The sequence below is a fragment of the Poromitra crassiceps genome (genome assembly GCF_964638095.1).
Source record: "Poromitra crassiceps genome assembly, chromosome: 6".
Lineage (NCBI taxonomy): Eukaryota > Metazoa > Chordata > Actinopteri > Beryciformes > Melamphaidae > Poromitra > Poromitra crassiceps.
The window spans coordinates 19691819-19710859 of NC_139627.1; the positions used below are offsets into that span (position 1 = coordinate 19691819).

A 19041-nucleotide genomic window follows, 5' to 3' on the forward strand; every position below is an offset into this window, starting at 1 on the left:
AAATGAACTTGTGGGGTGTCTAACTAGGGGTTTTCAGGGGTGCTGAATCCATTCCAAACATTATTTTTGAGTAAAAATGTCTCCCTGACCATATGATATTGGTATATTGGTTATTGTTATGTAAAGCACAGTGTATAAGCTCTCCAGGATTTTCCACGAGGATTTGGGTTTGCACTAATTGAGAGGTGATTCTAGACACCTATAAGAACACATTGGTGAAGAAAGCTATTGGTAGTAATTTTTTTCACAGATGGTCCAAGCATTTTGCTAAAATTCTCTAACTACATCCCAAGTTCACAACTAGGCCTATTTGGAAGACTGCAAGCGCACCGTATGTCAGCCTGAACGTGAAAGAGAGAGGGGCTGTATTGATGGTGAGATCGTTCTCCACATGTAGATGAAGACCTAGGCTAAAGCTATGCCAGTTTTGCTGTGATGGTCCGTTATTTCAGATACATGTAACTACTAACAAACGTGTGAAGTTGTCTTCGGTTGCCACCGTCCAAGCGCACTTGATAAACGGTGTGTCCGCTGTCCGCTCACGTGTAGTAGGGCTAGACCTGCTACAGTATGTGCGTGCATGTGATTCATGCACTGAATCAATGGGCATAGCCAATCACAAAAAGGTGCCTAACTTCTAAGGATATTCACGCAACACCACTAAACTTTGTGGAAAGTTTGGCAGAGATATGCACTCTCCCGAGTACACTAGTTTAAAACTGTCATTCACCATGTAATGACATCAACCTTCATTCTGTATAATTTCTCTACATTGTGGATGTAGGAATTCAATATTTTTTTTAGGGTTAGGGAAAATCTACTTGCCAAGTTGACAAGTGAATTTACAACCACAACCCTGCTCTCCACTCTCTGTACAAAAGAAAAAAGATGGTTTGTGTGTGCGTGCATGGAAGTGTGTGTGTGTGTGTGTGTGTGTGTGTGTGTGTGTGTGTGTGTGTGTGTGTGTGTGTGCGCGCGCGCGTGCATGTGTGTGTGCAGTATACATGCCTCCAGGATGAGTAATGAGTGTGGAGAGTGACTAGGACATGTGGCTGTGGTTTGGTGGGTTTTTAAAAGACATCACCTGCTACTATCTCAACCCTTCCAGCAGGCTCAAGAATAACTAACGCGGCACGTCGATTTTCCACTGGAAAGATAGACGGAAGGACGGACACACACGCACGCGCACACACACACACACACACACACGCACACAGACAAACAACCTAAATCATAGCCAATACAAACCCCTAACTGCAAGGTTTTAAATCAAACAGGAGCACAAAAACACACACGCTTTCACACAGTTCTCAACAGCACACTGCATACACTACCAGTCAAAAGTTTGGACATGTCATGGACACGTGCATTTTTCTTTATTTTTACTACTTTTCACATTTTAGAATAACAGTAAAGACATCAAAATGAATGAAATTATGAAGCAACCAAAAAAAGTGTTAATAACAAATCAAAACTATCTTATGTTTTACATTCTTTCAAGTAGCCACCCTGTGCGTGCCTTGATGGAAAGGTAAAGGCTTTGATAAGAAATTCATACATAGGATAAGTAGACTGGCTTTAAGAGAATGAAAAACAGAACATTCAGTCAGCTGGGTGCAGACTGTAGACTGGCTTTAAAGGGACAGCTCACCCTAAAATCCAAAATACATATTTGTCCTCTCACCTGTAGTGCTATTTATCCATCCATATCGTTTTGGGATAGTTGCCTGAGTTTTGGAGATATCGGCTGCAGAGATGTCTGCCTTTTCTTGAATACAATGGAACTGGATGGCACTCGGCTTGTAGTGCTCGAAGCACCAAAAAAATACATTTGAAAAACTCAACAGCATTGTCTCTTTCCAGAAATCATGACCCGGTTACTCAAGATAATGCACAGACTTTGTTGTGAGCAGTTTCATGTAGGAACTATTTTCTTTTGCAGTCTCATGTAGGAACTAGCTAGCAGCTAGCGGGTGTAGTTCGGTCAAAAGAAAATAGTTCATCGATGAAACTGCTCATAACAAGGTGTGTGGATTATCTTGAGTAACCGAGTCATGATTTCTGGAAAGAGACATTGCTGTTGAGTTTTTCAAATGTATTTCTTTGGCACTTTGAGCACCACAAGCCGAGTGCCATCCAGTTCCATTGTATTGGAGAGAAGGCAGAAACTCTGCGGCCGATATCTCCAAAACTCAGGCAATTAACACAAAACGGTATAGATGGATAAATAGCACTACAGGTGAGAGGGAATATATGCATTTTGGATTTTAGGGTGAGCTGTCCCTTTAAGAGAATGAAAAACAGAACATTCAGTCAGCTCTGTGCAGACTGTAGACTGGGAGTGGACAGTATGTGTTGTATTTTCAAATGCAAAGGATGGGCAGATGGAAGGAGATGTAAGAGAAAACATGTGCACATATCTGCACACACACACACACACACACACACACACACACACACACACCTCTCAATGCCATTCTCTGCAAGGTGATAAATTAACAACAGCTGGCACTCAATTTACTGGTAAAATTACAGGTAATGAACCACGGTTGAAAGTTCAACTCTCTGCCTTCACTCTCTGTAGGTCGTAACAAACCATACGTTCTCCGGCGACAGACACGTTGACGTTAATGTCCAGTATTTATAGTTTTGCATGTGAACCCTGGCCCAGGTAATGTACATCCCCACAGCTCCGCACTTCAAAGCATGTGTGAGGGCAGTCAGTTGCAATAAAAGGCCATCAGTCTTCTTCTTCATGGGTTAGAAATCAGCGATGCGAGGGTATGCGCGTGGAGCGGCCACATGGCTGCAGAACAGCTAATGTGGGCTGAATGTACGAGAAGCTGAACTGACCGAAGCTCAAGCAGAATTAACTAAATACGCAGCGGAGCCAAAGGTTTCATCTCTTCATTTCTGAATCAGCTGCACATTTAACGGCATACGCTTTTTGTGGCAAATCTGAATTATAAGCAAATAAAGGCACTGTAGCACACAATGTAATAATGCCAGAAAATGGAATACAATTTGCACTTAACTTGATGTAAAATGTAATAAAATCAAGCAATGTTATAACTTTACCAATAATGTGATAAAATGACCTGACTGATATTCGAATACATTTTTTATCCATAATGTAATACTTCCACGTGGGTCATTTATTTGCTAAACTGATGATGTAATCATTTTGACGGATCAGCATGGGTATGGGCGGGTTTGTTTCCCATTGATAGGGATTTTAGTTGTATGCATCTTTGCCTGATAACAACTCGCCACTTGCCATCTGTTGTAAATATCAAGTTCTACATAAAGTCTAGGTTTTACATTTCCAAAACATGAAAACAGTGTCAAATGCTAGTGTTTTCATTTGGCAAACATTACAGTTTTTGTTTTTGCATACTTGAGGGGGAAAATGCATGCTTTTTGGAAATTATTAAATTTTCCGTCAAAATTATTTAATCAAGTTTTGAAAATAAATGACCCACCTAAAAGGTTGTACATTATCGGTAAAATTTGTATTACAATATCAGTTGGGACATTTAATTACAGTACTGTATTTGTAAACTTATTACATTGTTCTATTATCAAGTCAAGTGCAAATTGCATTATATTTCACATTATATTTTAGGAAAGCATTACATTATTGGGTGCTATAAAGAACTTCAAACCCATTTATTGCTTCATTTAATAGAACTTACTGTAGTGAAGGGTTATTGATTTTCGATGTGAGATTACTATATGGGTTTGTTGCATGCTTTTCTCTTCTGCATTGTTTTTTTCTGTTTTGTTGGGCTTTCACTTTAACATTTAACTTAGTCAGTTAAGTGTGTCGTTACGTCTTGTCTTTTGCTTGAAAACTTTACTAAAATGTTCATACTTTTTGCACGTTTCTCATTTCCAAATCCATCATTAAGCGTTTTGAAAAGATGCTGTGCAAAGTGTTTTAGAAACGGACACGATTTGATGTGCAAAAAATCCAAGCCATCTCCGGTCATCTGGGCGTTTTGCGGACCCAGGCGGCGTTGTGGATTAGAGAGCTTCTCCTGTATCCTCTAATTCATTACGGGTTGATCCCGGGCGAGGACGGGAGCGCCGGGCCAGCCGGGCGAGGAGCGCGGCGCTATGCTAAGGCGCGTGGTGGGGTTTAGTGATAGAGCCTGCCTTAAGTCCCATCTGCAGCCTGGCCATGTGAAATAACAGTCCAGGAATGCCTTCTTCCTCACTGCCTGCTCATCCCTCGTACTGTTCTGCTCCCCTCTGTGTTTAGACAGCAGCTGCTGTTGATTCTCCCTCAGCTGAATTAAACCAATTCACAACTATTACGGCGTCTGGTTTCCCCAAAACAATGCCAGTTTGCTTCTTCAAGGGGAACAAAAGTGAGTCAACAGAGATAGATACGCTCATCTTAATGCCAGAGTGATCTTGGAAGCTTGGCCCAATGTTTTAATAAAAGCCAAGTATGAGTTGGACTTCAGGTTGTTGTGTGTTGTAGGTAAGAACTAAATACTGCATAACAGCCCTCTTCCTTTTCTATATAAGGATGTATTTTTGTGGGTTTTAAGTTGTTAGAGAGAGAATGCCTTCTTGCAACAAGCTCTCCCATCTCTGATTACTTCTATATTCACTTAATATTGGTCATCAGCGAGGAACTCTTTTTCTTTTCTTTTTTTTTACAATTTAGCCTCCATCTTTGTCACTCAGCCTCATCACTGTGAAGATTCTGCACTGCCCGCAGAGATCACATTATTTTAATCTCTCAGTAGACTGGCAGCCTCTCCCCTACTGCTGGTGCTGTCTGTGTTTAGACAGCAGGAGACATAGATTCCCCCTGCAGGTCGAGCCACACGGCGGCTCCAAGGCAAACATCCAGGATCGGCTTACGCCCACCTAATCCCAACCTTAACCTGCGGGGCAAAACGCCTCTCAACTCACCAGCCAACGGGAATATTCAACCGACAGTCCACTCTCGGCTCAGGAATACCTCCCGCCAACGGCTGGCGGGGTTAATCAGAGAGCACCATGCCACTTTTATTACGCTTTTGTTATTGCCTGGCTAAAAATAAAAGAGGGGAGAAAAAAACTAAAATGAGGACTGGCTACTCTCCTATGAGAAAATAAATAACTACAAATCAAGTAAGAGAAAACAGAAAGAAAAGAAGTCAGGCAGAGCAGGGAAGACAATCTATCATGCTTTAATTTGAAACAACTTGGGAGAGTTTTGTTGGAGCTGGATAACGCCAAGAAATCTTAGCATTCCTCTCTGGTGAAGAGAGCAAGAGAGGAGAAAATGAAACTGGAAAAATCTCCCATGGGGCTTCAGAACAGAGCGCCACTTGCTGTCTGATTTGACAGGGATTAAAGTTACGAGTTAATCAATTGTGGACCTATATATGGGCGGTAGATTGCCTGCCTATCAACACAAGGGTTGCAGGTTCGCGCCCCCGTGTTACCTCCGGGTTGGATGGGCGTCCATACAGGCACGATTGGCTGTGTCTGCGGGTGGGAAGTCGGAATGAGGGTATGTGTCCTGGTCGCTGCACTAGTGCCTCCTCTGGTCGGTCGGGGCGCCTGTTGGGGGCGGAAGCTAATTGGTGGGAATAGCGTGATCCTCCCATGTGCTAAGTCCTGCCGGTGAAGCTCCCCGCTGTCAGGTGAAAAGAAGCGATTGGCAACTGCACATGTATCGGAGCCGAGGAAACGTGTATGTCTACAGCTCTCCCCAGATCGGCAGAGGGGGTGGGCAGCGACCGGGGCAGCAGGGGGAATTGGCCAAGTACAATTGGGGAGAAAATGGGGGGGAAATCCGGGGGGGAAAAAAACCTACATAATTAGTCTCTTCCATCCCTGTAGTTCTTGAATGAATGCATTTTATTTGAGACAGTTGTTAAAATACACAATGAACAAATAAAAACCCATACACAAAGGCCATGACCTGTTTCCATTGTGGTTGTCGTTTGTTTAAAAAAAAACTGTGGTCGGCACAGCACGAGCCATCCAAGGCATAGAATAAAACAGCAACAGAAACAATACAAACACCATACACAGAAACAATACAAACACCACACACAGAAACAATACAAACACCATGCACAGAAACAATACAAACACCACACACAGAAACAATACAAACACCACACACAGAAACAATACAAACACCATGCACAGAAACAATACAAACACCACACACAGAAACAATACAAACACCACACACAGAAACAATACAAACACCACACACAGAAACAATACAAACACCACACACAGAAACAATACAAACACCACACAGAAACAATACAAACACCACACACAGAAACAATACAAACACCACACAGAAACAATACAAACACCACACAGAAACAATACAAACACCACGCACAGAAACAATACAAACACCACACACAGAAACAATACAAACACCACGCACAGAAACAATACAAACACCACACACAGAAACAATACAAACACCACACACAGAAACAATACAAACACCACACAGAAACAATACAAACACCACACAGAAACAATACAAACACCACACACAGAAACAATACAAACACCACACACAGAAACAATACAAACACCACACACAGAAACAATACAAACACCACACAGAAACAATACAAACACCACACAGAAACAATACAAACACCATGCACAGAAACAATACAAACACCACACACAGAAACAATACAAACACCACGCACAGAAACAATACAAACACCACACACAGAAACAATACAAACACCACACACAGAAACAATACAAACACCACACACAGAAACAATACAAACACCACACAGAAACAATACAAACACCACACACAGAAACAATACAAACACCACACACAGAAACAATACAAACACCACACACAGAAACAATACAAACACCACACACAGAAACAATACAAACACCACACAGAAACAATACAAACACCACACACAGAAACAATACAAACACCACACACAGAAACAATACAAACACCACGCACAGAAACAATACAAACACCACACACAGAAACAATACAAACACCACACAGAAACAATACAAACACCATGCACAGAAACAATACAAACACCACACAGAAACAATACAAACACCACACAGAAACAATACAAACACCACACACAGAAACAATACAAACACCACACACAGAAACAATACAAACACCACGCACAGAAACAATACAAACACCACACAGAAACAATACAAACACCACACACAGAAACAATACAAACACCATGCACAGAAACAATACAAACACCACACACAGAAACAATACAAACACCACACACAGAAACAATACAAACACCACACACAGAAACAATACAAACACCATGCACAGAAACAATACAAACACCACACAGAAACAATACAAACACCACACAGAAACAATACAAACACCACACAGAAACAATACAAACACCACACAGAAACAATACAAACACCACACAGAAACAATACAAACACCACACAGAAACAATACAAACACCACACACAGAAACAATACAAACACCACACACAGAAACAATACAAACACCACACAGAAACAATACAAACACCACACACAGAAACAATACAAACACCACACAGAAACAATACAAACACCACACAGAAACAATACAAACACCACACAGAAACAATACAAACACCACACAGAAACAATACAAACACCACACACAGAAACAATACAAACACCACACAGAAACAATACAAACACCACACAGAAACAATACAAACACCATGCACAGAAACAATACAAACACCACACACAGAAACAATACAAACACCACACACAGAAACAATACAAACACCACACACAGAAACAATACAAACACCACACACAGAAACCACAAACAACAGTCATTACACAATGCTTGGCTGTCAGCAGCTCATCAGCCATCCCTTCACACTAGGACCCACTGACAATATTTGGCTCCAGAGTCAGCTGCTGCCTCTTGCTGCTAACAGTGAGTCCAAACTGTCGGTCAAAATATCAGTTTGTGTCTCCACAGGGAGCCAAGAGGATACAGGACTCCATTCAAACACTTTCACTAATCAAGAGAAAATTGTTTTTCTTTTTCAAGTACTACAGGTATGGAAGAAATGAATTATACACTACCAGTCAAACTTTTTGGATACACCTGATCGAATGTACTGTATCATTTATTTTTACTTCATAGTTTTGATGTCTTTGATATTATTCTAAATTGTGAAAAACAGTAAAAACAAAGAAAGTGCGCGTGTCCAAACCTCTGACTGGCATAGTGTAAGGTCCCACAGCATCTTTAACACTAGAAATAGCCACCAAGCGGTTGCACCTTGTTAAGGCCTGCAAAAGTAAGTCACAGCACCATTTTTAGAATGACGTTTAGGTATACAATGTCATTATTTTGTGATTTTACATTTGTGTGAAAATGTTGTCATAATTAGCATATGAATTCTTCAGTTATTGGCCAAAAAACATAATTTTTTGTTGTCAAATTTAAAGAAATTTCCTCAAGGCATTCCTGAGATATCATGTAACGAGAATGGGATTGACGGTTGTGAGGTCACAGGTACCTTGAACTTTGACCTTGGAGCACCAAAATCTAATCAATTCATGCTTGAGCCCAAGTGGACGTTTGAGCCAGATTTGAAGAAATTCTGTTAAGGCATTCCTGAGATATCGTGTTATGGGGAATGGGATCGACGGTTGGGTGGTCACAGTGACCTTGAACTTTGACCACCAAAATCTAATCAGTTCATCCTTGAGTCCAAGTGGATGTTTGAGCCAGATTTGAAGAAATTCTGTCAAGGCATTCCTGAGATATTGTGTTAACAAGAATGGGACGGTACGGACAGACAACCCGAAAACATAATGCCTCCGGCCATGGCTGTCACCGGCGGAGGCATAGAAACATGTAAACATAAGAAGAACAGACACACAGATGAATGCAGCAGGGAGGGCGGCCGATCGGTCTGTCAGCTCCGACAGCCATTCACAGCACCTGAGGCCTGACCGCGACCCTGGCCGGGGTCAAGCCCAGCGCGGAGTGACGCGGTGTGGGAGCGACGGCCGGGGAGCGTGCCGCCTGGCCAGCAGACCACAGCAGAGCCCCGGGGACCGCGCTTCAGACAGGACAGATCACACGCATGCCGCGCGCCTGGTTTCTGAGGGGACAATTTAAAAGGCTCTTTGAGATAGTCGAGTGTGAGTTGTGTGTCTGTGTGTGTGTATGTCTGTGTGCGCGAGTGTGTGTGAGAGAGAGTGTATATATAACAGGCGGCGGCTGTCAGCGCACACAATTAAGGAGAGGCCCCCTGACACACACACTGGCATACGCTGGCCTGGCGTCACACAGCACAGGCGTGTTGTGACACTTGCAGACATTCAGCCCTCCCAGCTCTCTTCATCAATCTGTTCTCCTTTTCAACAACAGCCCACACACTTACAGGCTCCACACACAGAACTTAAAGGGGACCACCGCTTGATTTGAGTATTCATACCGTATGCTATTTCCAAGGCCTGAGACTGTCCATTTGGTAACATCATCGAGCCCCTTGTCTTAAAAATACGTGGTCACCCAAGTATTGCAGGCCTGAAGGTCGGAGGTATTGAGAAGCGTATCAGTTTGTACACCGACAACGTAATATTCTATCTACATAAGTCAGAACAATCGATCCCCCCTCTCCTAGAATTAATCACCTCCTTTGGTAAGCTATCCGGATACACAATTAACTGGGCAAAGAGTGACTTTATGCCTCTCTCTGACGTCTTCACTCCCGGTATCCTGGAAAATCTCCCATTCAAATTGGCAAAGGACCGCGGCCTCACCTATCTTGGCTTGAGATCCTAAACTAATATTTAAGTTGAATTTTGGTGATTTTGTTTTAAAGACTTAAACAATGTATAGAAAACGGAAAAATCCTGACTTTGTCCATGATTGGCCGTATAAACTCAGTTAAGATGGTTTCCCAGGTTCTTCTATCTGTGTCAAAACCTTCCCATCTTCCTTACATCGGCTTTTTTCAAAGAACTGTCCTACATCTGGAATTATAAGAATCATAGAATTTCAAAGATTCTCTGAAGTCTGAAGGAGGGCTGGCCTTACCAGTGTTTAGGCACTACTACTGGGCTGCCAATGTTAGGGCTCTAATGTTTTGGCGGCAAGGGACTCCTGGCAATTTAACTCTCGGGGCCCCCCTGTGGCTGAAAATGGAGGCCGGCTCTATTGCTATCTCCTCTCTGCCAACCATGTTATTTTCTAAGCTAGCTAGAGAGCCCTGGGACTTTTTTAAGTTTTGTCATGAAAAACTGTCAGAAGTTAGGGTCTGCCAGATGTTTCTGTCACCAATTTGTCTTAATCACTCTTTTTTGCTTTAATGGTCATGGCTTCAATCAGAGACCTGATTGACTGATCATTTTGCATCCTTTGATCTACTGAAGAGGAAGTTTGAGTTGCCCGGCACGCACTGGTTCAGATTCCTGCAAATCAGAAATCATGTTCGATCCAAGATTCATACCTTTGAAGCGCTCCGAAATGAACATGCTTTTTTCAATGTTTTGCTGAGCCCTCCTCACTCCAAGCATCTTATTTCTAGATTTCTATGTGGCATTGATTTGTCTGACATTGTATGGGGTAGGAGTTTGTCTGTGATACAACTCTGCTCAGTTAATAGTAGACACCAGCTGATCCAATTTAAAGTTGCTCATCGTCTTCACTATTCTAAGCATAAGTTGCACCGGATCTTCCCCTCTGTCTCACCACTGTGTGTCAGGTGTCAGAGGACACTCTGTCTCATGCCTTCTGGTTCTGCCCTTCACTGACAGGATTCTGGGCCAAAATATTTGATTGGTACTCTAAGGCCTACAAAATAACCCTTCAGCCAGAGGCAGAACTCGCCATCTTTGGCTGGAGTCGGAGTCCTCTCTGAACTTTCCTACAGCTGTGAAACAGTCTCTGACACAGGGGGCAAAGGTTGCCAAAACACTCATTCTGAAGGAATGGAAGTCACCCTCTTCACCTTCTTTTCAATAGTGGTTGATGGACATGACCTCTGTTATAAGGATGGAGAGACTCAGGTTCCTGAGGACCAACTCACTTAAAAAAAATAGACTGGGGCCCGTTTTTAGCCTACCTCGATGAGGTTGGGGGCAACGGGTGACTCGCCCGGCTGGTTTCTCGTGGACCTCTTTTACGGGCAGGTGGGCACCTTGTGCGGCTGGTAGCACCACGTTGTGATATTGAATGTTGATAATACATGTATATGTATGCTTTTTTCTTTCCTTTCTTTTCCTGTGTCTGAAACCGTTTTGTTTGTATTGTTCTAGAATTTTTTTTAATAAAATGTTGAAAGAAAAATAAAGACATCAACTCTGTAGTAGGGCTGTCACTTTTTCCCAAAATAAAGTTCGAACGAACTTTAATTGCCCGAAATTCGTTTGAATATATTCAAAGTTTTTTGGTTAATAAAAAAAAAAAAAAAAAAAAATTAATTACCGTAACCAAAAAACTTCTTGGTATTTATTTTTTATTTTTTTTTCAGTCCAGGCCACCGGGCATCAGCCCGACGTGTTAGCTTGGACGCTCACAGTCACAACACTGCCTCACAAACTTGGCTGCATCCAACTCGAGACAACTTTTCAGACCCTGGAGACAATCTTTCTCAGAAGAGACTAACGCGACAAATCTGGAGACTTTTTCTCACATGGGATTAACATTACCAGCAAGCAGCAGTTGGTTAATTTTGGTTCATAAAAAAAAAAAAAAAAAAATTCGAACAGTCAATTTACATATCGAACACGAACCCCTCCCCCACATTCAAAGTTGCATTCGAATTTCGAATGAAAAGTGACAGCCCTACTCTGTAGTCTGTACCAAATCCAGGATACAAAGAACTACAGTCCTATTTGCACAGGACTAGGATGGGGGACCACATGTATTTAATGAATTACTCTTCAACCGCTGCATTTTGTGAAACTCATCATCACGGGAAAACGCAATTCAATACAATACATAAAAAATGCATTGCATTCAAAACCTTCCTCTGTAGGTTCCATTTGTCATGACAGGAGGAAGAGGGAAATAAATATGCCAGATTTAACTAAAGACCCCACAGACACACAGTGACTGCAATGATGGCCACACACACACACACACACACACACACACACACACACACACACACACACACACACACACAGAACAGAATTAAACTATGTCCAAAATATGCCTGCAATGGCCATATCAAACGCATACAGATACACAGAGGATTTAAAAGTGTCTCTTTGAGAACACACACACACACACACACAGACATCAAACTGAGCATGCCAGGAATACCAAGGGGAGCCTCAACAAGCCAAGGCGGGTGTGCGGGGGGCAGTGGGGGTGTGCGGGGGGGCAGTGGGGGTAGCAGGGGGGGCAGTGGGTGTAGCAGGGGGGCAGTGGGTGGGGGGCAGGGGGGTTGTTGGGGCTGGTATGAGATGTGGACGGACACACAGAGACACCTCTTTGAAAGTGATACATCACCCTGGCTGGCAGCAAGCGCCACTCCAGATCCCCTTAGACAGGCCCAGAGGATGCCAGGCTGGCTGGGATTTACACTGTAATGAGCCTGGAAGGACGGACACACACACACACACATGCGCGCACACGCACACACACACACACACACACGCGCGCACACACACGGAGTGCCTGGATTCGCTCCGCCAACACGGCCAACTGCAAGGATAACATGGATGTGCGCACGAGAGATGATCTACAAAGTGGAACTGATGGACGGGTATGCATTCCCGGGCATCTCTCTCTCTCTCTCTCTCACACACATACAGTACACACACACACACACACACTCACTCACACACTCACTCACACACACACACACACACACACACACACACCAACTGCAAGTCTACCAAGGATTGTATTGAGCGTTGCAGGGATGATGCACACTGATCTATATAAGATAAAGCAATGCCAACTGACACATGCTGTAGACATTAGGAGGTGCACGCGCACGACCACACACACACACACACACACACACACACACAGATTTGTAGTACTATACTTGTGAGGACAGTCTACTGACACTGACCTCATCTTTTTTTTTTTACGCTCAACTTTTAGATGGAAACTCTGCCACATTTTCCAAGTGAGGAGGACCAACATAAAGTCTCATGTCTGGAGGATTTTCTTCAAAAAAATGTCATCACCAGTAAACCAAGAACACACACGTACAATCACACACCTACAATCTCTCTCTCTCACACACACACACACACACACACACACACACACACACACACACACACACACACACACAACCATCATCGTCATCAATATCTGTCAGAATCCCTGCATTTTTTCCATCACTATTAGTTTTATCTGCACCTTAATTTCTAGACTGGATTTAAAGAGGGGTTTTCTGTGGTTGGGCAACAGGGTGACTAGGCCACAAAATTCTTCTCACCCACAAATATTATGTGTATATTTATGTGTGTGTGTGTGTGTGTGTGTGTGTGTGTGTGTGTGTGTGTGTGTGTGTGTGTGTGACACGTGTGTGTATATTTGTGTGTGTGTGTGTGTGTGTGTGTGTGTATGTATATACATACAGTATATACTGTATATACACACACACATATATATTTTATATATATATATATATATATATACACATACATGCATACATACATACATACATACATACATACGGTACATATGACATGCAGTCATATGTGTATCAGGACTGACCGGTTTCCCCCTCCATACTTTTCCAGATATTGTATCCAAGTCAAACACGTTTCAAGATCTGTAAATCATCACACTAGTGTTGCGTACTTTACCAGGCCCTGTGTAGAAACCCCGGGTCTGTGTTTGAGGAAGAAAGGATATGATTGGGTGGCAGGAAGTTCCAGCTGAGGACCTGATTGGCCAGAGCCAGGTAGCGCTGAAAGACAGAGGACATCTGGGCGTTGAGGTTCTCCCGTCGGCTGAACTCCTGCAGCACCTCCATGGTCAACACGAAGATCTGACGCAGGTCGTCCTCCTGAGGGAGGCAGGGATGGGGGAATATATGGATGGAGAAATGAACAAGACTAGGTTAAACATAGTATATAGCTGACCCGCAGTCTTACCAACTCGTTTGCAAGAAAGATCGTTATTTGCTGCTCAGAAAGTCGCTAGAAGTCACCAGATGGCGTCTGTTGTGAATTTTATCTATCAATCTAGAAAATCCACCCATAAACTATCAAATGACACAGTTGCCCTGCTCCATCTATCTGGTTCAATCCGGCCCATTCTATGACCTCATAGATGTCTTTTAGGGGTGCTCCGATCCGGCTAAGCCACGATCCGATCCGATTCCGATTCCTGGGGTCACGATCCGATTCCAGAATCGATTCTCGATTCCAACGATTCTCGATTCCAGAATCTAGAATCGATTCTCAATTATGTAGTTTTATATTGCAATAACACACAAAGGTAAATATAAGCCAAAAAATGACAAATGTATTAATGCTGAACTTCAAATTCAACTTCTGTATTACAGTCAGGGCCTAAATTCATTTAGCAAACTAGGGGGGAATTCCCCCCTTATGTTCTTCAGATAAGATGGATTTATAGGCTGGGGGGGATCTGTAGACTTTGAGAAGGATTTATAGATTTTGGGGGGAATACATTAAGAATACATTGAGTTCTTAAGTGCAAGAGGTGGTGGCACCGTGGCAGTACAGTACACAAATTACATGAACATTTGGACATTTATTCAGCCGGTATCTTGCATGTTGCGTTCAGGTGCACTGTAAAAAAAAAGGAATCGTGGCATTAAGAATCGCGATCCTTTCAGAATCGATTTTTTGGAGCACCCCTAATGTCTTTGCCTGCAATTAGACTGCTACTCCTTAGAACAGTGGTTCCCCCAACCTTAGGGTCGCCTGGAATTCAAATAGGGTCACTTGAAATTTCTTTTTTTTTTTTTTACACCACACATAATTTAATAGTACCGAAGATGATTAGGGTCACTTGTGTTTTTGTTTGTTTGTTTGTTCCGAGTTTAAAGTGATAATCTCTACGATTTCTGCTTTGTTCTCTTGGGTGACACCTATGGTGATGAGTGGTAATCGCAGGTGACATCCAAACAGTGTTGCATTATGTGACATTACTAATGTCACATAATGTCACTATACACTGCAAATGCTTCCATCAATGGACCATAGCCTCAATCAACATTGTGAGTGACTCTTATTTTATTTTTTTATTTTTTTAGATGAAAATCTTTGAGATTATAAGGAACTTTAAATCAGGATTCTGATAATAAAGTCAGAATTCTGAGACTAAAGTCATAATTCCGAGTTACTGTCAGAATTTTGAGAAAAAAGTTCGGGTTTTGAGATTAAAGTCAGAATTCTCAGATTAAAGTCAGAATTCTGGGGGGGAAAAGAAGCATACTATGTGACATCACTGACGATTATAGATACGATATTATCGATGGTGTACCGGAATTTGAATATCTATATATTTTACTGTAAACTCTACACTCAAGCTGCAGACAAGCACTAAGACAAGACACTAACTATTTTACTGTAAACTACACTCATGCTGCAGACAAGCACTAAGACAAGACACTAACTATTTTACTGTAAACCCTACACTCATGCTGCAGACAAGCACTAAGACAAGACACTAACTATTTTACTGTAAACTCTACACTCATGCTGCAGACAAGCACTAAGACAAGACTATTTTACTGTAAACCCTACACTCATGCTGCAGACAAGCACTAAGACAAGACTAACTATTTTACTGTAAACCCTACACTCATGCTGCAGACAAGCACTAAGACAAGACTAACTATTTTACTGTAAACTACACTCATGCTGCAGACAAGCACTAAGACAAGACACTAACTATTTTACTGTAAACCCTACACTCATGCTGCAGACAAGCACTAAGACAAGACACTAACTATTTTACTGTAAACTCTACACTCAAGCTGCAGACAAGCACTAAGACAAGACACTAACTATTTTACTGTAAACTCTACACTCAAGCTGCAGACAAGCACTAAGACAAGACTAACTATTTTACTGTAAACTCTACACTCAAGCTGCAGACAAGCACTAAGACAAGACACTAACTATTTTACTGTAAACTCTACACTCATGCTGCAGACAAGCACTAAGACAAGACACTAACTATTTTACTGTAAACTCTACACTCAAGCTGCAGACAAGCACTAAGACAAGACACTAACTATTTTACTGTAAACTCTACACTCAAGCTGCAGACAAGCACTAAGACAAGACACTAACTATTTTACTGTAAACTCTACACTCATGCTGCAGACAAGCACTAAGACAAGACTAACTATTTTACTGTAAACTCTACACTCATGCTGCAGACAAGCACTAAGACAAGACTAACTATTTTACTGTAAACTCTACACTCATGCTGCAGACAAGCACTAAGACAAGACACTTAACTATTTTACTGTAAACCCTACACTCATGCTGCAGACAAGCACTAAGACAAGACACTAACTATTTTACTGTAAACCCTACACTCATGCTGCTGAATTTGGGGATTTGTATTCATAAAGAACTGGACACCTGCATGATGTTTGGTTAGGTACCTACCTAAACGGCAGGTAGAGCCCGGACCAATATTTCACTACAGCCACCCTGACAACTTGCAAGAAAGGAAGGGAAGAAGAAGGATCAGGAGGAACCAGTGGAGGGAGCAGACCTGAAACAGACGCTTGCAGCTGCCATGAAACTCCATGCTGAGTCCGATGCTGCTGGTCTTACTGGAGCTGGAGAACTCACTGAGCAGAGCCGTCAGGATGGAGCAGGCCAGGGTTTGCTGTGGGTGGGGGAGGGAGGGGGGGGGGTCAAAGGTCAAAGGTTTATACGAGTTACACTGAGTCAAGAAACAAGGAGGGAGTCTGCATGTGCTGCAGGTGGAAGATTAGAAATTCATAGACGGAAGCCTAAATGAGCTTTGATCCAAAGTGAGACATCCACCATAAAAAGATCCAACTTTTCCAACCTACCCTTACAAAATGATCACTGGCATGAAAGTAAAGCACATCGTGCATCTATTATTGAAGGTCTGAATTAGCTTAAAGGCCACCTCCAGTCCGTGTTTCTACCTGTGTAACGTTTGGTGTTCCATGTCAAACACGTGCGCTGTATAATCGCACGTCATCATTTGCACCAAAGAACTTACATTGATAAGAACCGAAGGCTAATAGCTTGTTCCACTGCAGCATAATGACTGCAGTGCTGTTGTGCCTCCCTTGATTATACTCTTTGTCTGCGCCCACAGCGGAAATACCGGAAGCAGTATGCGCCATGCGGCCATACTTGTTTCCTCGCATCTCCGACAAAACATTACTTTAGAAGCCACAATATTGTTATAATATCAACAACCGGCCAACTTATCAAAGCAGATGGGCTTTATGGAAAGAGTGTAACTCACACTGGTTAACAGAATATCAAATTCGTCATTCAGTGGCATTTTACACCCACGTAACTAACGTCGCTAACAGCTAACTAATGCCAGAGGCTAACGCTAGTGTTACGATCAGTAGGCAGTAATCCCCTCAACTCATTGCTAATGAAAATATGATAATATTTACCTATGTATTTCTGGCCATTTGTTTGTTGAATGATGCTGAATTATTTGAGAGACATGACGACCAATTCGCTTAAGAAATTCTCGGTTATTTGGGACCGGTTTCTGGCCTACTTGGACGAGGTTGGGAGCGACGGGTGATTCGCCCGGCTGACTTTTTATGGACCCCTTCCGTGTGATCCCACACACTCTTACAAGCACACAAGCACTGGATGCGGCTGGTTAATGGTAACACTGGAATGTAGATGATGTATGTATGTATGTTTTTGGTTTTTGTCTGAGCCTGTTTGTTCCCTAGGTTCAGAAAATTGTAAAATAAACTATATTAAAAAAAAACGACATAAGTCCATATAAACGCCCACTCATGTGGTATTCACGACATCTGAATAGCATATCAATGTGAAAACATGAAAATACAGACAGGGGGCAGCGTCTATCCACATAAACACACCGACACACAATTGTATGAGTTAAGTGATGTTTGAGAGGGGAAACCTTTAATGTATGAGTGTACAGTATATAGTGTTTTTTCGATTAAAATATATAATTATATACCTTTAAAGTAATGTGAAAAATATGCAACAGAAGCTTTCACACCCTCTGGAGGTTTCCTCTCTACATCAGCATTTTACGCAACCACCTGAACTGCTTCCACCTGCTGCTCCAGGCCGGTGGCGTTCTAAGCCGTGACATGGCTTCTTGCCAGCTGAAAGCGGTGTTGTGGTTTGGGTGCGATGCTGCCTTCGTCCAGCTGCTCCTGGACGTTGGCGTTTTTTTTTAATGGAGTGGAGAATTGCTTTATATCTCTGATATAGACTACATTGAAAAACATAATTAAAAGTCTACCTCGCATAAACTCCGCAGCACACTATGACCCCCCCCCCCCCCCCCGCCCACTCTGTGAAAACAATGCCTCTTGTATGAAAGGGTAACTCCGGGGAATTTCACAGACCAGCTCCTCCTCTCTGGCTGAAGGCCAACTGATCAGTGAAATCAGCTGCTGTGGGGTTTGGTGGGAATAGTTTTTTTTCTATAGTTTTTCTATATGGTTTTCATGGAATTGTCAGTCCTGACCAGTGGTCCTGACTAGCAGTCCTGTCAGTCCTGTCCTATTGTACTAGCAAACACTACAGCAGGAAGTGAGCTGGGGTTCAATTTAGAATGTTTATGTTGTCAAGTTAAAACAGTCTATTCGGCGCTCGACCCTCCGTGGCTCATGGTGGCCTCTATCTGGTTCAGGATGTTAAGAGAGAGGAAAAATCTTGAGACGCTGGTGCCACCTAGTGGGCTAAGAAGAGACGCCCATTTCTTTTTAAGTCTTGGCCCCTGCTGAGATTTGTTTTTACAAAGGGGAGATGAGAGTCATTTACTATTCACCATTGTACTTTTATTCTATTTTACCTGATTTGCTGCTAATAATTTTGCA

At 42.5% G+C, this 19041-nt stretch overlaps 1 protein-coding gene across 1 annotated transcript in view; it reads right to left on the reverse strand.

Moving 5' to 3' along the window:
- xpo4 (exportin 4) overlaps nt 1-19041 on the reverse strand; it is a 98790-nt gene that overhangs the window by 67476 nt on the left and 12273 nt on the right. Inside the window, exons 5-6 of the mRNA XM_083639131.1 lie at nt 16725-16841; nt 13875-14028 (exon numbers count right to left, since the gene is read on the reverse strand). Coding sequence (XP_083495257.1) covers nt 13875-14028; nt 16725-16841 — 271 coding nt within the window. The remainder of the gene's footprint in view (nt 1-13874; nt 14029-16724; nt 16842-19041) is intronic.